The sequence below is a fragment of the Dermacentor albipictus genome, unplaced genomic scaffold, assembly GCF_038994185.2.
Source record: "Dermacentor albipictus isolate Rhodes 1998 colony unplaced genomic scaffold, USDA_Dalb.pri_finalv2 scaffold_33, whole genome shotgun sequence".
Taxonomy (NCBI): domain Eukaryota; kingdom Metazoa; phylum Arthropoda; class Arachnida; order Ixodida; family Ixodidae; genus Dermacentor; species Dermacentor albipictus.
Genome location: NW_027225587.1, coordinates 2,678,482 through 2,698,559, shown reverse-complemented (window position 1 = coordinate 2,698,559; position 20,078 = coordinate 2,678,482). Strand labels below are relative to the sequence as shown.

General features: G+C 45.4%; 1 protein-coding gene across 8 annotated transcripts in view; it reads right to left on the bottom strand.

Moving 5' to 3' along the window:
* The window catches only part of LOC139052759 (chromosome-associated kinesin KIF4A-like), a 124,410-nt gene that overhangs the window by 13,954 nt on the left and 90,378 nt on the right, over positions 1-20,078 (bottom strand). For all 8 annotated transcript variants that reach the window (XM_070529832.1, XM_070529834.1, XM_070529833.1 and 5 more), the window contains 7 exons: positions 19,962-20,056; positions 18,112-18,271; positions 13,932-14,225; positions 12,518-12,655; positions 7,799-7,910; positions 6,225-6,304; positions 2,676-2,846 (listed from right to left, as the gene is read on the bottom strand). In XM_070529832.1, the coding sequence (XP_070385933.1) occupies positions 2,676-2,846; positions 6,225-6,304; positions 7,799-7,910; positions 12,518-12,655; positions 13,932-14,225; positions 18,112-18,271; positions 19,962-20,056 (1,050 nt within the window). The remainder of the gene's footprint in view (positions 1-2,675; positions 2,847-6,224; positions 6,305-7,798; positions 7,911-12,517; positions 12,656-13,931; positions 14,226-18,111; positions 18,272-19,961; positions 20,057-20,078) is intronic.

Sequence of the window (20,078 nt, the reverse complement as noted above, 5' to 3'; positions counted from 1 at the left end):
AAGGACCGGATTTCGGTTGCGTTCGGTGTAAACATGTCGGCAACCGAAAAACTTCCACTTCTCGTGATTGGGAAGTCGGCCAAGCCGAGATGTTTTAAAGGCACCCGACTGCCCTCCGGAGTTGTCTACCGCAGCAACACGAAAGCGTGGATGACGTCGAAACTCTTTGAAGAGTACATGCACCTCATCGACCGCCGTTTCGCGGCGAAAAACAGAAAAGTTGTTGTCATCTTGGATAATGCCTCGGCGCATGTCGCGCTTGATAACCTTGCGGCTGTGAAATTGGTGTTTCTGCCTCCCAACACCACAGCCATTGCACAACCCTTGGATCAAGGTGTCACTCGGGCTGTGAAACAGCTGTACAAGAAGAATTTGCTGCGCAGAATTCTTCTGGCCTTTGAGTGTGGCAAGATTTTTTCCATTGATCTGCTGGGCGCAATTCACCTGCTCGAATACTCGTGGCGCCATGTTGAATCGACGACTGTGCAGAACTGCTTTAAGCGCGCTGGCTTCACGGTGTGTGCGGGTGACGCCGAGGATGCTAGCGACGCCGTCGACCAGTCTTCAGACGCCGTCGACGAGGCCTGCGAAACACTGCTCGCCGAAGTGCTGGAGCGGCACGGTGTTACCCAGGCCATTTCTTTCACCGACTTCAGAGACATCGATAGCGATGTTCAGACTTCTCCGGACATGTCCGACGAAGCTATAGTTGCCGCTGTAGCCGAAGTGTCGCGTGACGGCAGCGATGAGGACGACAGCGACAGCGACAGCACGGGCGATCCAGGCCCGACAGTGGCAGAAGCTGCACGTTATGTCAGCCTCCTGCGGGTGTTTGCCGAGAAGAGGGGGCTGGTGGAAAAGCTGGCTCGCGGCTTAAGTGAATTTGAGGCGGCTGTCGTCGCTGCCAGGCCGCCGCGCCATCAAACAAAAATCACCGACTTTTGTCGCCCGAAATGAATAAATAGTGTACGTTTTTTGCCCTTTCTTCGCATTCTCTCCGAGTTCCGTTTTTAACAGGTAAGTGGGCGATCTCACGCTATTTCGGTTAAGCAGTACTACCGTTTAGTAAGTACCTTTTCCGAGCTCCGGCCAACTACGGTTTAACGAGGTTTCACTGTACGAAAAACTGAGTCTGTTTCTCGACCTTTTTTTTTATAGAGTTCACTTCACAAATGGAAAGCGCTATTGTTATGCATGTTTATATGACAACTTCAAAGACATCTGACAATTAGTGGGAACTGAAGTGTTCTTAAGTGCATAAAAAGTGCTTGTATAATCTCTAACTTTAAATTGGTCTCCCTAATTCGATTAATCTGTTTCCTTGTATATAACAAATATTTTGTTCAAATACTGTTTCTGTCTTGATTATTTATTTACAAAATATTGTGCATAATAGAGTGGAACTCCGATTAGACGACTTTCTTGTACCACGCAAAAATGTCGTTTAATCTACCCAACTACAATTATGTCCACAATACTAGGCTTTGCGCGAGAGAGTAGCAAGGGGCTTCAGTTTAAGCTATACAGGCTAATACTTTGCAAGATTCAGAAACCAAAACCGCTTTTTTTAGCATACTCTGTACTATCATCTGTGCCTGCCAGCATGCTAAAACGTTCCTTTCACATTTACAGACCATTGAAATTCAGTCAATTACTTATAGACTGTCTTTGAGTCGCATAGCAAAAGTTGTTTTTCAAGAGCACCAACATCCGCAGGAGGGTCAACTACGGTGTCGTCTCATGCAGACGAATTTCCGAATGTTGCCAATGCGAACTTAGGCAGAAGCACGACAGCATCTGAGGTGTTGCTGTTATTCGAGGTGGCAGCCGGAAGTGTAGGCAGAAACCCAATGACAGATGCATGAGAAGTCTCGTGTTGTCGTGCAAACAAGGCTCTGAGCTGCATGCATAGGCACTGATGGATATCCGATACGATCTGCGTGTCTTTCGGTGGCTAATCGGTTCAATCTTCGCACACATTTTCGTCTTTCCCTACATGCTAGGGCAGTATTCTCTGGCGATCACTTTGGAAATTGTTTCACTTCCGCAAGACTCGTCAATGGATGCGTCGAAGTATGCAGCCAACAGCGCTCTTGGCATTGTATGAAGATAGCAAGCATGGCACAGCACCAGAAACACTGTGGGCCGCATACCTGAATGCGTTCAGTGACTGGCACAGGCACTGCTGAGAGAAAGAGCGAGGAGGCAGCAACAAAGGGATGGAGGTGGGCACCAGTTGAGTGACGTGAGGAGGGGGAAAGGAGAGGGAGTCTAGGAGGAAGCTCGGAAATCAGTCGGAGCTCTCCGCATGCAAAGGGACGTTCTCTCCTTCCGTAAGGTGGTGTGAGGGAGCTGCCGAAAGCTGGAGGCACTTCTCACGTGTCTGCCGTAGAGTTAACAGTTTCGTGCGGGTCGTCATACGAGACGAGACGTGCACACTCTCACATCGCATAATCGAGGTTTTTTTTTTAATGCAGTGTCTCTACAGGGAGTTCGCAGGGACTGCGTTAATCCATTGTAAAATCTAGGACGTTACAGAATAGGGGGACATATAACCAGGGTTCATTGTACTTCCAGTGTTGTTTTTTTTTCTTGTCATTCACACGTAGCCAAAAATTACACATGCATAGACTGCAGAGATGAAGAAAGAACAATAAATGTCTGGAGAAGCCAACCTCTTCTTGGTGTTGCTTGCTGAGGTCAGTTAGCCTCATGTCGAAGTCCCTCTCTATCTGCTGCACCCTGGCCTCCAGTCGTTCGATCTGCTTTTGGCGCTCGTCCAGTGCCCGCTCCTTCTCGCTCAACTTTGAGGTCACCATGTAAGCAGTCATGTTCTCGGACACAAGCTGCAGGGGAGTTAAAAGTCGCAGATCCGTACACACTCATTTTATTGAGGCTTTGGAACCTCTGCGGTTTTCTCAGAATTAGAAGAAAATAGTGTGCAGGACACAGAAAGAACGGGACACGACAGCTCACATGAGAAACATGATGTCGAGCAGAATGTCCTATTTTCAAGTGCTTAATAAACATGGGCAAAAAATTTGCTTATCTAATGAATCTTTTGTCCATTTAATCATCCTTATTCACCCCATCCCATACCCCTGTATGCCCTGAGGCATTTACCCTCGCATTAAAAAAAAAAGAAACATGGACAGGTGTGTACACACATGCACATGCACCTCTGATTGATTCAATTATTTCGATTCAATTCAATTATTTTGTGTACTTTGCTCTTATGTTTGTTGCTGCTTTTTACTACTAGCCCTGTGCAATGCTTTTCCTTTCCCTTTTTGACCTGTATATTTTGCATTTCTTATTATATCCTTCTTCGTCCCCCTTACTCAATGGTCTCTGGGCCCTGTAAGGCATTGTAAATAAATAACAGCACCCGTATGGTCCCCATATCAAAACTACTTATTAACTTACTAGAATCCGTACAAAATAGAGCCGCTCGCTTCATTACACGTAACTACAGTCCCCTTTCGAGCGCAACACAGATCAAACTTGACATATCTCTTGAACCATTACATATTCGACATTCAATCACCCTTTTATGCTTACTCCATAAATATCGCCACTGCACCAGGTAATCTGCGTTACCTCTTGAAGCACCGTCACGCATTTTGAGCCATTTACATAATCACTACAGCATCAAGCGCATATACAGAACAGAAGCCTTCAATTCATCAGCCTTTCATCGTTTTTTTGGAATGACCTTCCCAATAATATTGCATCCATATGCAACCATCAATCATTCCATGATCAGCTGCGCGAATACTTTCAAGTGACATCGTGACGTTAAAACTAGTAAAAGATATCGCACTTTTTGGATATTGTGTTTTTGTTAACCCCTGCTTCATTCTTTCCTTTAGTCATGTGTCAGACAGTTGTGCTGTATTTATGTACTTCAATGAAAGCAAACAAACTAGAGATTCTGCGAGAAAGATGTTTTTCTTCACTGCCTGTGAAAATGTAACATGAAGGCAAGCACTGCAGTTCAAACATGGTGCTGTGAACTTTCCAATGCACTCGTCTATCTGAGTTTGTGCGCCTGAATTATGGAAGAACAGTTTTCTTAGCAAGCCTGCAATCTGTATACTTTTACTTACGGGTATACAGGCCACACACACATGCACATAATGGTAATGCAATACAATACAAACAGGATACAGCAAAGTGGAATTCCCCTTGAAATCCTCTTAGAGCTTCATAGTGTAGCACATACAATAATGGATACCACAGAGTAATGGATACACTATAGTAATTCTGGTTTTCCCTTCAACTTCGTCATAGTGGCCTTTTACTGTAATTACCAAGACAAGATGGAATGGCGCACCATAAATATTAACTGGAAAATAGGCCACCTTTAAAGGGCCCCTGAAACGGTTCGGACAAATTTTGTAGACGCGTAGGGTACAGCTTAAGTAGAACATTCGCACCACAATTTAAGTGAAGCGTTACGTATTAATGGAGCTACAAGCGATTATAAGTTACCCTCCTCCCCAGCCATGCTTTTTCTCCTCAACTCGTCCGCCGAGCGAGCGGGGCTAAGCTCCGCCTTCACTGGTCCTGCGTCACGATGCGACGTCACATCGTCGACTTCCGGGTGTTTTGGAGCCCGCCCCCGCCCGCGCGAAACCTCTCCGCTAGCTGCTTGGCCGTCGACCGAGAGCTATCGAAGCAGCCTGCGTTGCGAGCATTCTGTCGTAGCGCCGAACGTGTCTGGTATTCCGTTAACCACAGGCAAGCTGGTCATTTCGGCAAATGACTGGAGGCATAAACTCAAGCTGATGACGGAACTTTGGCGTAGACGTACGAGAGCGGCCTGATCGGTCTGCATGGTCCAGACACTTGTTGGCGCAGCGCTTAACCAGTCAAACAAAGCGCTAATATTGCTCTAACGAAGTGTAAAACATTTTAAACATTTATAAAAACAACGTGTTGATGATTACACTCCTGCGAAAAGTACGCACCAGCAGTAAAGAAGGAAACGCTTCGTTGCTGCTACTGTGTATGGTTGAGCTTCATGCCACCAGGTGGCTGCACCGTGCAGACCATTCACATTTGCCCTTCTGCTCATTTCGGCTCATCCCGTTACGGCACAGTCAAGCGGCCAGATCCTGTCCCCTTGCGCTTACGTTTGCCTTAATACGGGACTCGCGAAACGCAATTGCGTTAGTAATCTTCCGGTGTAAAGTGACGGCCATAAACGCTCAAATCCTGCGCAGCAGCCAGTTCGCTCGTACGCTGCCTTGCAGAGGGACACGATGTCGCAGCTTGACATATTGCCAGTCGCTACGTTTGCAGCCCACAAGGCAACAAAGTCGAATCATAGTGCTCGCGAAAAGACTGACACCAACTCTGACCGCGTAGCTCTCTTCAAAATGGAGTACGTTGTAACACAAGCAGACGACACTTGCTGGGTGCCGGAAGTGCTTAAGTGTACTGAAAAATTGTTCTTGTGCATTCTCTTTATGCTATTTTATTTTTATAAAAACAAATTACCTGACATTCCAACTATTACGAAGATCATTTGTTTACTATGAAGTTGGAAAAATTATCGACCACGCGCCCTGGTCAGCCAATCAGATAGCTCGCCCATGTGACGTAATATGGGTTATTTGCATCATATGGGTAGGGGTGGCTTAAAATTCCGCCGAGCAGTGCGCTGCGATCGACAGCGATGTGCATTTTTAAAAGCGTATAATAAATTACACGCTTTACGCAGAGCACTTAGATGTGTAAATTAATGATCAGAAGGACCTACTCTAACGACTCAGTACATTTGTAGAAAATCGCCAAAATCGTTCCAGGGTCCCTTTAATAAGAACAGGGGTCCAGTATGCTAGAACAAGCAACCTTTTGCTGAGACATCAAATATTACGGCAAAGAGTGGCTACAACAAGATACTGTTCATTATTTCTTTTAAAATTTTTATAAGTTCAAGTGACATTTTGCGGACTCTCTTATAAAGATCAGAACTAACATTTTTTAGTGAGCATTTCACAATGCCGAGGAGAGTTGAAAAAAGAAAAACAAGCCAAACAAAGCGATGAGAGTGCAGGAACTGATATTTTCTTACTCCACAACAGCACAATATATAATAAACAAAAGTTATCTGCTGGTGAAAATTTGAAAGCAGGACAGTTACTATCAAGATCGACCCTGAAGAGTAAATTCCAATCAGCTGCATAATTATTCAAAGTGACCAAAGGCAGCCTCACCATCTCGAAGAGGCTCGTTGCAATGACCCTGCTTTCGACGATGTCCGTCACATTTGAGGCAAGGTTCTTTATACGTTGCTCTGTGAAGGAAAAAGAAAAACTTTCGACTTACTGGTGGATTCGTGGAGGTTGACGGTCTAAGAAACTCCAGGGTAATGAGAGATGCCATAGTTGAGGGCTCTGGATTAATTGATGACCATCTCAAGGTTTGTTAAAAGGACATATAATTAGTTTAGACTGACAAAGTATTCCTTTAAGACTCTTTGTTAATTTTGCAGTAGAAGGTCAATTACTAGAAGAGAATATGTAGGTCAAAGTTCTGTTCATTTCAATTTTGCACCAAAACCTCAGTGCCGTATGTCAGTGCGATGTCACAGATTTTAAAGCCCATTTTTGTACTTGGGCCACTGTGGCACAGTGAAAATTTTTGAAACTTGATGCCAAATTAAATCTTTGGCTGTCAAGTTTGGTGTGGTTATTTCAAGTGATAAAAAATTGCCTATGCCAAGCAGATGGTGTCAAAACACACGAAGTCACAGTGAGCTGGTACTGGAATTTCAAGGTGGCATTGCCACTTGTACTGTTTCTACAGCTTTCTTAATTTACTGAGCTTCTTCCCATGATAAAAATGAGTTCATGGTATTGTGAAAGGGCAACTTACTAATACAGCTCAAATTACCGTACGTATGCTTGACTAAGATGTTCACTATTTCTGCACTAAGAAATCAGGAATACTACATGGAGAAAGAAAAATTAGACTGCCATAGCACAGCCCCGTTTAAGGGCTGCGCCTCATGAAGGTTGTGAAAAAAAAAAAAAAAAACCTCAACAATTAGGATCATAGCCCCTTCCGTCGACCCCTTCCGTCGACTTCCGTTAAATTGAGGTGCTGTGTACACAATTGTACAAGCCAAGGTAGTGCCATCAAAAGTGCTGAATAATGGTATTCAATATGTGTCACGTACATCTTAAACACACTTCTGGTTTGACGTGCTGCAAGTTTGAAAAATATGTGTAAAGAGTTTGAATAAAATGAGTTGGACGGCAGATGGCTACGTGTTTGCTTATGATGTCAGCATGCCGTCATGTAGCGGGTTCATATTTTTGTTTTTCACGATGTTAAACCATCAGGCTTATTTTTCAAGAGTCTGGATTAGTAGTTCTTTCCAAGTACTAGACATGACATAGTTGATGTTCTCATATCTGATAGTCCTCTAGAGAGTTCTCGCATGGCATCCATATTTTGTGAACATCACAAAACTTACGGAAGAAAATACTGAACTCTTTCTGCAGTTCTTTGCCTTTCATGATTATGAAGATGCAAGAAGTGCACTGAAACTAAATTTTGAATGGACAGAAGATATTGGCACCTGAATAGGATAAAAATTCCTGTAAGATTTCAGCAAGATCAAAGCAGTGTAAGGCACAATCTTTTAAAAGGTTTGCATGGTTATGCATCAAGATGTTATGTACCTTTGAATAAGCATACCATAACATACCATCACATGCTATTTTCAGTGTTCAAGTATACTTTAGATTTGGCATCAAAAGCTACGGGACTGTGCCCGACTCACCAGGCTCCACATCCAAGATTTTTCGCTGGATTTCAGCAATCTTGTCACTGTGCTCTTGCAGCGAGCGCTCGAGCTCTTGGAGACGTGCATTGCACTCGGCCTTGTCTTCAGCCTGAAGTGCAACAAAAGTATCTGATTGGCAAGCATGATGTGTTAAATAAGCAGTCAAGAGATCAAATGATTAACTAGAGCAGCGAGATTATGAAATTTGTAGGCATAGGATTTGTTGACAAGATCTGGGTAGCTGATGATCCCTAAGATGCACCTCCGCCCTGTGGAATAGCTTCCTTTAGAAAAAAACTTTTAGCATAAATAAGATTTTTAAGAAATATACATCAATGACCAGTGAAGTCGTCAGACTTCCTTGTCAAAGAGGATCATGCCCATACAATAAACTATGCTCTGTATGCTATTTCATTTCTGTTGATTGATTCATGGAGTTCACTGTCCCAAAGCGACACTGGAACTTCGAGGGGTGCCATAGTGGGAATGGCCTCAAAATAATTTTGACCTTGTGTGCACCTTATTTTAGGCATATCAGTGTTATTGCATTTTCGCATTACAGTCGTCGACCGATTTTCCGGACTCCGAAAATTCGGACATGCCCGATTATTCGGTCAGCTTTGCGGCACCGCCGTTCTCCCCATAGGCCATAATGTATAACAACTGCCGAAAGTTCGGACACCTTGCAACCTCTCGTCTGATTTTTCGGACACTCCTTGAGCCAACTCGGTCGAGAGCACCATGCACCGGCTCTGACCGGTGCATGGTTCGACTTGCTGAACGCCATTTTTGTTTTGAACGGAGCTTCCTTGCTGCCCCACGAAGTGGCGCTACTGGAAATCGCCGCTCATCATCATCGTTTCTCCCTGGTTCGATAGAGTGGCTCTGCAGCAGTTCCGGTTACAGCTTAGCAAGCCATATCAAGACAATCCAGCAGCTGATTTGTTTCTTCGCGCACGACCAATGCTTCCTGCACGATGCTGCGAGCATGCCGCGTTTTTTCGCTTGTGTGACTGGTGTCGGCACGGGGGTGTTTGCTTTGTGCGCTGTGTCGAGGTTTCGGTGATCCAACGTGGCATACGGAAACATCGCGTCAAGTGTCTAATGGCGCCGACAGTGCCCGCGCAGACTGCGCTGCGGAATGCCGGCAAGCGGGTGCCGGGAGGCCTAAGATTTGTCGCCTTCCGATGTGCTCCCTACCGACGCGGAACTGCCGAGACTTGTGCAGTGGTTGCATTGCGATTCCGGACACCGTCTAATTGACAGTTTCACAGGTGCTGACACTGCTGTACTGACATGCGCAGAGCGCAACGACGGCGAGATCATTCGTCACGTTTCTGCTGCACCGCTGGACATTGTCCGGCGGTGCAGCAGTCGGAAGTTGACGCTCTATGTGCTACGCTGCCGTCGCATGCAGAACGTGTACAGGGTCGTCCTTTTTGAAAGGGAACACGCGAGCGCGTGGCCTGTGCTCTGCGGCGGCTGCGTGGAGCGCCGGTCAGTGGCAGCAAGAGGAAGCACGTCCGCTTTTGGCGTCATCTATCGACAGTCAGAATGACTAGGCATGGCCGATTGGAAGCGCCTGCTGGACACCCTTCACCGTATTACTGATGCGCAAGGAGCGGGGCCCGCAGCGCGAGCGCGATTTGCTAGCTGCAGGCCCCGCTCCTTGCGCATCAGTAATACGGGTAAGGGAGTCCAGTAGGCGCTTCCAATCGGCCATGCCTAGTCATTCTGACCGTCAATAGATGACGTCAAAAGCGGACGTGCTTCCTCTTGCTGCCACTGACCGGCGCTCTAGGCAGCCGCCGCAGAGCACAGGCCACGCGCTCGCGTGTTCCCTTTCAAAAAGGACGACCCTGTACAAGCAGTGACTATGCTTTCAGCCGCCTAGAGTGACCGTACGACCCTCTCCGAGATTCAGGCTTATCTGACTGCGCGTAAACGGAACAGCGTGCAACGGCACATTCACGATTTCTTCAAGCCTACTGCCGAGCCCGAATAAGTGCGTGGAAAAAAAGGATTTCACTTTTTTTTTATAATCTGCTTTTTCGGACACCTGTTTATTCGGACATTTCCGCAGTCCCCGTGAGGTCCGAATAAACGGTCGGCGACTGTATCAGAATGCGGCTGTAGCAGCATGGAATTGGATCTACAACTTCGTGTTCAGCAGCAGAATGCCGCTGCCCCTGAGCCAACACGGTGACCACATTTCAATTCTGTGACATGTGCTGCATACATGATGATGTCTCTGGTGTGCCATTAACACAGTTAAACATGTTCTCAATTTTGTAAGGCAAGTTTTGTATCTATGTTAGCTCATAGAAGGATTAGACTACAGCCAACTCTCCTTACGGAACGTCAAGAGACCAGAGAAATTCATTCTGTTGATCAGTAGTTCCATTTATTGAGAGACATTGCAGAGGGCATCGCATGAATACAAAACCAACCAAACGTTAGGGTGATGTTCCATTTAGGTGGCAGTTACGTTTAAGCAATTTCCGTTTATTGAGATTCCACTCTATATCTGTGCAAAGCTTCTATACCTTCGTTTCCTTGCTATTGTGTCACTGGTCCCATAGACAGTGTATAAGGGCACTAGAAATTTCAGATGCCTTACAGCACTCCATTCGATAATTCATTTCTGTACGAGAAACTATAAACATTGCCAAAGCGTGGTAATCGGCCATCTTGCAGGCATCTCCTCGAAACCAAAACTAGTGAAGTCTAGTTTATGCAGCATTGACGGCGCCCAAAGTACAGGACAAGTCAAGCCCAGCAAGCTTAATTGTAAAGCTGCATTGTTGTGCGAGTTCCACCGATGTTGGTTCCGCACGCCCAGCATTTGTTCATTCACATGTTAAAGTTGGAGCCTTGTTAACCCCTTATAAGCGTTTCATTATTCTGACAAAAAGTGACCGTGCGTTTAGGAATGGGCAAATGTTTGCACTTTCAAATACGAATAGTTAGTGCGTAGCATTTGATTTGGATTCTAAAATCAACTACTTGGTATTTTCGAATACTGCAAACTAACCAGAACGTTCGGAACAGCAGACCGTTTAAGCCTCGTTTCTGTTCTCCATCTGCTAAGCAAAATAAAGTCGACTTCTGTTAATTTGAACTACATGGGACCAACAAAACTTATCGAATTATCCGGCGGGTCAAAATACACAAGATGCAGAAAGAACTCCAAAACACAACACTGATTTATTTGCCCAATGTCAACACACCCCCAAATCAAATGAGCACCCGTTTTCTGTGTGTCCAAAGTAGAGAACAGAAATGACATTAAAGCTCCTAAACACAGAATAAATATAACGAACACCGGATTTTCTAGCAATAAAAATATGTGTTGCACAATGGCGACCGGTTCTTATCAGCTTTGCGGCAATACATCATTGTTAGGCGATAAAGCATATACACTCCGTGAAGGCAGTTTTGGTTTCGTATCCAATTGCACCGCGCAGGCAGTTTTCGGCTCTATTTTATTTTAAGCAAAAAAACAAACAAACGCATGCATTAGAATCTGGTAAATACGATTATAAGATATTGTGAACTACTGTTATTGCTTGACGATCTTCCCAGGGCAAGTCAAAAATGGCCGTTTTCAACGGGAGATAACATGTGTTCAATGGGTTTACTGTCTCCTAAACTCAGCCGAAACGACGCTGCCACTAAAGCGGTCGATATTTGGGTCAATACAGGGGTCACGCACATGCATGCTGAGTGGTAAAGTTTCGGTGAAGGCCAATTTTAGGAACAAAATAACAAATGTTTGGGCCCATAGAAATGCAAGGGCGCCGGCTGAGACTTTCGGTCAGGATCGAATTAACCAAAAGATCAACTTAACTAGAGTCGAATAATTGTAAGTCAATCGTGTCACTAATCATAAGTGTAACGACAAAAGTTCTCAAAGCAATGCTGAAACAAAAAGGGTATTGCAAGTTTTGTGTTCGGTTTTGTGGCAGAATTCTACATCACAATCTACAGCCTTTGCTTGCAGTCTACCATTTAGTGTTGTCAGTCTGGCTATGTAGCAGTTTCATCTTGGTCGTTACAGCCAGTGATGTCTTTTGTGCTGTTAGGTGGTGTTTTATGTGTCTATTGCCCACAAGTCCTTCAATAACTTTTCTTTTTGCACAACTTGTCTTTTTTTCTTGGTAACAATTTTTTTCAGCGCTGTTGTAAAGCTAGTCAAGCAGCAGTTATTCTTCCTTGGGGAGATTGTTTGCAACCAGGCTCTAATATTGTTGAGAGGCTATTCATGCAGTGCCTTGTTTTTCTAATGACAATTGGTGATCTTGTGTTTAAAATTGATCATTTGTCATTGATAGTTGTCTATTTTTGCACTAGTCAGTACAGGCATTGTACCTAAATATACTGAAGAATAAACATTTTGCAATTACAGAACAGAGTGCAAGGCACAGTCTTATCGCACTTGGACTTTATGTGGAACCTAGGCTCCTTTTGGCACAAGTCGCGTGCTAATGAAGGAAAGATAAGGTGTATTCAACTTCAGCCCAGTGACTGTTTTCGATCAGCTCGACCAGCTGCTATATTTAAAGAGGCTCTCCTTAGTTCAAACTCCATTTATTTTATTGTACAGCTCAACTTATGTTTCTCTTTAAACAGCAGATTGTGTACTTTACATAGAGCTTCCGCTGCTGCCCGAGTGGCTTGCATGCCGGCTGGTGAAGTATATCGACAATGCCTTACCATGTCGGGGTCCTTCAGCTGCTTCTCGACCATGCGGGTTTCACTGGCAATGGCCTTGCGCTCCTCGATGAGTAAAGTCAGGTGTTGCTCTAGCTTCTTGCCCTCGGACACAACGAGAAGCTCGCTTCGCAGCCAGCTCTGCAGTGAAAGAGAGAAGAGAGCTTAGGAGCTGAACAGGAACAGCCAGAAGCTAAGCTGAACAGAACAAAAAAGTGGCTATTGCTGGTGAAAACCTAGGAATTTTCTCTCTCTCTCTCTAGAGAGAGAGAGAGCAATTACAGAGCAACTCCACTACTGTCCAACTTGTATAGATGCGCCAGCCAATTTGATCGTTTTCATGACATCACGGTGCAGGAGAACTACTACTTGCAAGATGGTGTTGTTAACGACAATGAGGCACCAAGAGTCTTCCTATTCTTGTGTCCACTAAGCAGTGTTACTTCATGCAGTTGTTAGAATGTACCGCAGTTTTCGGTCTTGGAAGGTGTCTTGATACAGTAAAAATTTGCAGTTGTGTGTTGCCTTGCCAGTATATGCATGTGCTTGCTCAATGTTTTCACCCATAGTCGTTTTGCCAATGCAACTTGTTTTTCTTGTCATCACTCGGGTACTGCTTAGAGATTCACCTAAATGTCGCGGCGGTCATCAAACCTTCTTGTGCTCATTAGCGTGCAGTGATGCAATGATCCTGTCCTCATCAAAGCTTTGAAAATAGTTGGCACAATGTCACATGCTAAAGTACAGTAAGGGAACGCAAGATTCAGGCAGGAGCAGTACATGCATGTGCTTCAACTTTGTCTAGTGCGTTATCTTCTTGCAATAACTGTATGCTCTGTGCCAATATAAAAGAACCCTTTATTCCAGTTCGAACAGCAATTCTTGCAAAAATGTAAGTGAGAACCTCACTCACTGCTATTTGCTATATAGGTCTCATGCTGAAGAATCACACTCAGTAAACTATATATCGGCACACACCAAAGGAAAATTACCAGCTTTAAGCGCAAGTGTGGTATAGCTTAGTGTGGTAAGCACTATTCTAGTAATTGATGCTCCAATGCTAAGCTGCGGCATTTGATTTCCCTCTGGGATTATTGCATACCGAATATAGGGGCTAGCAATCGTATATCATTACGAAAAGACATTGATGGCTGTCTACAAAGTATAGTTGTAGCTGTATTAAAGCAAAATTGCATCACAATGCACTTTTCACCCTATATGTTAGAGCAAAGTAAAGTCCACTGACAAGGCAACCCCTAACACCTGGGGTCGGCTTTTTTCCATAGTGAACGTGTTCTGTTTTGTCAAGTTCAATGCATTAAGCTTGTTAGCAGTCTCCTCTACACGAAAGAAAATGCTTTAGAATATGCAGGCAAAGGTTAAAGAAGAGAGAAAACGAGAGGTAAATAGTCCTTGCCTTGACACGTGCTGCCATGCTGTCAGAGCCCTGGCCATTGGCACGATTCTCCAGGCGGCGACGCTGAGCGGCCTCGAGGCGGTTCTTGGCCGCCAGGGCCTCCTCCACACGCCGTTGCAGCACCTTGATGTGCAGCTCATTTTGGCGTGCCATGCGTGCCATCTGTACAGACTGCTGCTGCTCGCGCACCCGCAGGGCTCGAACCTCGCGGTTGAGCTCAGTCTGCTGCCTCCGGTGGCGTTCAGACTCCTCCTTCATACGCTTCATGAGCTGCACCCGCACCTGCTTCATGTTCTGAAGAGGAGGAACACAAGAGACCACTGCTATGCACTTCGCAAGTGAACAACGGTTATTCATCAATAGTGCCACTTTGAAATTCCTGCCTCAGTTCGCTGTAACAAGTGCTGACAAGTGTCTGCTCGAGCCTAGTTTAATTTTTTTTTATTGGTAGAGAAGGACTACATCGTATTTTTGAGAATTTTTTTGCTGCAACAGCCGAATTATGAGAAAGTGCTTTCAAATCTCCGACATCACTCTGCTGCAATGGTGCAGAACTCCAGCGCACAATTAAAATTACTGAAGTTTACCAGAGTAATTGAAATGTGGGGCAAACAGGTGTGGATTCATAGATTTGCCTGGGCAGTGCAATGCAACACTGAAAAGAAAGAAAGAAGAAAAAGAAATGAGGACAGGGCATTACCTGTCCACTTGCTTTGTTCTTTTTTTTTACCTGTTTCGACATGCTGTTTAGGCAATGCTATCAGGGGACTCAAGTTTAGTTTACCCTTTATTTTCTCTTGTAATAATCAACCCCTACTTGTTGCAAAAACGCGCCCTAAGAATAATAACATTTTCCTCTGTTCATTACCCAAGCAGCGTTCTGTTTACTGACCTTCGTATTCTTTCTTTCTTTCACGGCGTTAAAGGGTCACTAAAGGTTACCGGAAACTCAAGTTAAAGTGGTATAGCAATGTTCTAGAAAGTCTAAGGTGTCAATATAATCGCGAACAGAGCTTTAGTAACCGAGAAATTGAGGTAAGTGCATGACACGATTTGAGAACCCCCAGCGACATTCGGGTACTAGCCCGATGACGAAAGCACTCCTCATAATTTGTGTTACTAATACTCAACTACTCTTATTAAAAATATCATTTCATTCGATTATAAGACGGGAAAAAATGCTACCTGTCTACGTCTATTCGATTCTAAGAAAAAATAACATTTTGACGTTACCCTTCAGTAATATGGGTGTTCGAAAGGTTTTGTTTTCGCTCGACTCTGCGCGCTCGACTGCGCCGCGCACGCTTTGGAGTTTCAGTAGTTTGGTTATCGCGTTGTGCTGTGAGGGTTCTGCTGGCTCGCGAAACTTTCATTTGGAACAAGCAGCGAGAATGCCACGTCCATGTGATGTCGTGGGAGGCCCTCGTTGCTTTCTCGCTCTGGAGAGCCGGTGTCGAGGCCCCCGTCGTAGTACGCAACGACGCCGGCAGCGCGAGCCCTCAGCAGCAGGTCGCGCTCGTCAGTGCTCAAATCGCTGAAGTTGAGCCCACCATCGCGAGTCAATCTGTCGGTGTCAGGATCCATTGCGACGAGCGTGTACGTTTGCGTCATAGAATAAAGTACCAGCTTATGGGCGTCTTGCGCTGGAGTTTGAGGTATAGTAGCGGCGCCTGGTGGTGGTGCGGGAAACGACATCTGGGTCGTACCAGCTTGGGTCGTATTGAGCCCTGGCTGTGGCGAAGCACGTTTCTAGGCCGAGTTTTGCGTCGATTCGCACTTTTTTATGCCCTGTTGCGAGTGCGAAAAGGCTCGTCACTTCTCACAGACCACGCTGACCACGCTGCGAGCTCGCCGCAGCCTATAGTTTAACGAAAACGGACTCTCCCTGTGCCATGGGACGTAATGCTGTGAGCAGAAGGAATCGGTGATGCCGATCCGGAGAGACCTAGCCCAGCCTCGAAAAGGCGTCACCGTCATTACTTCTGCGTCGTGGGCTGCCGTGAACAAGAAGGCTTGAATCCCAACATCAGATTCTACCGTTTTCCTTCAAGGCCTCACGAAGTGGAGCGTCAGGCGCGCTTGCATAGCTGCAGTTCGTCGCGCTGAGTAAGTGAAACTTCGTGCCATGCTGACTGCTTCGCCTGTCTTGAAGCTTGCTCGATTATCTGCGTTCGAAATTTCATTCTTTTGCACCTACAGTCCCGACAGCAGACCGACATATCAGCAGGCATGGCTGGTAATTCACGATTCGAGACCTGGCCACAGCGACAATTAATAATTCAACCGATGCGAAGTGGTGAAGTGTGTGCAAATGAGCACAAATGGTCGGGCTCATTCGATGACAGTTCACTACTCCACTACGAGCAGCACAGGTTAAGAGAGTTAAATGTGCTCATCCTTGATCTCAAGCCAGCACGTTGAGGCAGCGCAGCAAGGCAGTATTGATTGCAGCACATCGATGTTCGAGCGCTGTCATTAAAAGCTACATCAAGCGAGCAGCGCACAAGCTCGCGCCACAGTGCGATTCGCACGTACGTGCGAGCTCATATCCATTGCATCAGTTTAGCGGCATGCAGTCAACAAAGATTGCAGGAGGCCCGCCGTTTGGCGGCATGTCGAAAGACCACTGCCGTAGCGGCGCGTACGATCGTGCGCTCGAGCAGTTTGTACATCGCAGCGCGTACCGTCGTGTGCTCGAGCAGTTCCGTACACATGATGTCTGCTTATCGCTGCTGTGGATTCATTTATAGCACGCATTTCCTCGCATTTGTGCGCCTGAATCTAGCAGCTAGCGTGCAAACCTTACCTGTAGTTCCACTTCGTACGCGACTCGCTTCACTTGCGATTGACACCGTGCTAAAACTTCGCCGCCTAATTCTTGAACGGCGTACACGTATTCGGCACTGCATAATTTCTTGCCTTTACGCACCGTGCCACCCCTGAAAAAATCTCCGGCGCCCGATATACGCAGCAGGCCGTGCTACAACACAACCAAAAGTGGCGGGTCCATATTGTAAACGTGCTTTCCGAAGCAGACGACCGAGCTTGGTACGACCCATTTTAGGACAGAGGGCGCTTTTTAACACCTTTCTCGCAGCGCCCCCTGGGCAATGCAAGGGCCCCATGGTCGCGCGTTTCTCCTTCTGCTAATCACCATACTCCCACTTTCGCTCTGCTGTCGGCTCTGTCTTGGCTCTGTTTCTGGCCGCATGTTTGCGTTTTGCGCAGAAAAGCCGTAGCGCCGTCTGCGGATGCCGTTCTACTCACCAATGGCTCAACGTCGCTATGGCACTGTGATGTCAGTACTCCTCGATCGGAGGGTGGGCGATTTGAACTGCGCTAGAGGTATGCGGATGCTTCAGAAGGCATTTTCTCTTAAATTAAGTCTCTCCTTGGCACGAAACAAGCGTTTCGAGGTTTCTGAGATGGTATTTCAACAGTCCACGTCGACTTAATAGTAACTTTTAGTGTCCCTTTAAGAAATTATAAGATCACTTGTTTATAGTTCACAAAATACTCAACACCAACTTCCCTTACCCAACACCATATTTAACTTCCCACATGCAAACACCAGGCAAGCAACTAGCTTTAACTTAAACCTTCCTTATTGCAGCAATGTATATGGTGAACAATTATTAGAGTTCTTTATTAGAGCACTATAACTTGGAACACTGTGCCTGTGGAAATAAATGTAACCAGAAATTTTGATCTTGTATGCAAACGCTTCTTCTTGTCTAGCCAAACGTAATAGCTTTACATAAAAAAAAAAGTACTTGTTCATGTAAATAATGTTCTTACTCATTGAGCAGATATGTATTTGGCTGACCTGTATATGTACTTTTGTGTATTGGACCAGCTACTAGCCACACAGGCTATTGGTCCAACTATTTTTGTACACATTCCTTGACTTGTTTAAATAAAGCTCACTTTTTGGTTGATTGAACCCCTAATCATAAAATTTAACAGCTTTGAAAGAATACTTGATCAGTCTAAACTGAGTGAGTGTTTTTCCTTAGTATCCGATGAAAGTAGCCCCAGAAGGAACCCCAGAAATGAAGTAAAGTAATTGCCGCAATAACCCAGTCCAGCGACTGTACCCAGCATCAAACTTTTCCCAAATGCACAAAGAAAGCATCACTTCAAAACAAGGGCAACACTGCAACTGTGACGCGAGACCCACCGTGATCTCCTGCTGGAGCTTCTTGGCACTGCGTTCTGCATCCTCCTTGAGTCTGATCATACGGGACTGCTCCTCAACCTTCTTACGCAGTTGGCCGACGCGATCTTCCAGCTCTTGAATGCGCTTGCTTCGCTGCTCTGCTACCTTGTTCCCAGCCGCACTATAAATTGGCGACAAAGACCAAGAACCAATTTCAAAATGTCATTGTTTACTGTCAGTCAATGTTTGGCGGGAATGCACTGCTGGCAAATCTTGCCCTTCACGAGAATGGGCACTCTTATGGTAGACTGAGGAGTCAAACAAGCTCTCGCAGGTAAAGCTACTTTTGCTCAGCGAGGCGGTATGGCTGTATCAATTTATTTAAGAAATACACCAAACAAGCTTGACATTAAACCTGATACAGTATGTACCCGAAGCTAAGGCGCACATTTTTTTCAGAGAAATTAAGTCTGGAAGTCACCTACACGTTACAGTGGGATAGGAAACCGAAATTACGTTTGCGGCGCTGGCGACAGTCCACTGTCAGAGCTGTCAGAGGCAGCGTAATAACCATCACAAAAGCGACAGGGCATGTTTACGTGAACGTTGTTGCGAGTTCACTTTGTGTTAAACTACGGCCTATAGTGGCATTCTTGGGCAATCAGTGAAATTTTGCACAAATAGGTGCCAGACGCATTGGCTTAACTTGCTGCCAGCATTGCTGGCACCGTGCCGGAAACGCTGTCAGCCACACACTTCGACAAGTTCAGTGCAGAGCCGGGTAAAATCCCATGAAAGTGACAGTCGTATCTCTAGAAGTGATTGCTTGAGAATGCTGTTTCTGTGTGCTGGGTATCTGTGGCCACTGAAGCAGAAATGGTGACGACTGACACATTCACTATGAAAGCTCACGAAAATAAATTTTCGCTTCTGCGACGGTAAATTGCTCACGTCTCGTTCTTTGAATTGACTGTGCGGTGTTTAGTGGCGCAAGGGCCAGGTGCGGCCAAAGAGCGCCAAGCCAATGTCGCTCTTCTGGCTGCAAACGAATGAGTATCCTACAGTTTTATTTTATAAATTGGTGGCAGGTTATATTCAGATGCATCTTTATTTTTTCGGCACCTGTGAAAATTGGGTGCACGTCAGATCAGTTAGAATCGAGCGAACACAGCATGTAATAGAGTCCCTACAATTCATTAGCCAACATCAGCATCCTTGTTTCTGGTGCACAAAACCATCTCTTCTTAGTCAGAGTGACATATAAAGGAGCTAAAATTTGCACAATCCTGACAACTGCTAATCTATCGCAGTCAAAGTGTTGTAGCCCTAGCTAGAAGTGCATCATTATGGCTAGAAAGAACTCAAGGGGGCCACGCAGCCCACAAATGGGGTGGAGCTTTTATGGGCAAGCGTTTATCAGCATGAGAGTCATGCAACATCAGCATGAAGCTGTCGGTGAGTATGTCAGTTTAGAGGAGGCACAAGCGTATTCCATGACCCCGGCACATTTCTTCGTAGGTGCTCGTGCAGATAAGCCTACCTGCGGGGTATCCAGTGCTAGGTTTATTGAAGAAGAGGTCTTTGCTGATCAGGCCTCACTAACATCAATCAGAAATTTATTTCATATGAAGTTTATACCATATTATGAATTGAATATTGTGTGATGCTACATGTCCTGTACAGCCTTCAGTGAAATAGTGTCCCTTTGATAGAAAGATGTTAGGCAAGAAAAAGTAGTTTTGGCACTTCACATATTAGTGTGTTTCGCACTACCACAATGCTGATTATCTTCACTTTAGAGCTTAAGAGAGAGCATAGAGAGAGCATATAAATTCCACATGAACCGCTAATGCAAACGTGCAGAAACTAACCTTTTAGTGTTTTGCTGGCTTGATAGCATGGCAGAGAGGTCATCACGTTCTTTCTTGAGAATAGCTACCTCACGCTCAAGTTCACGATTGTTTGCCTGTGTAAAACAAAGAAATGGA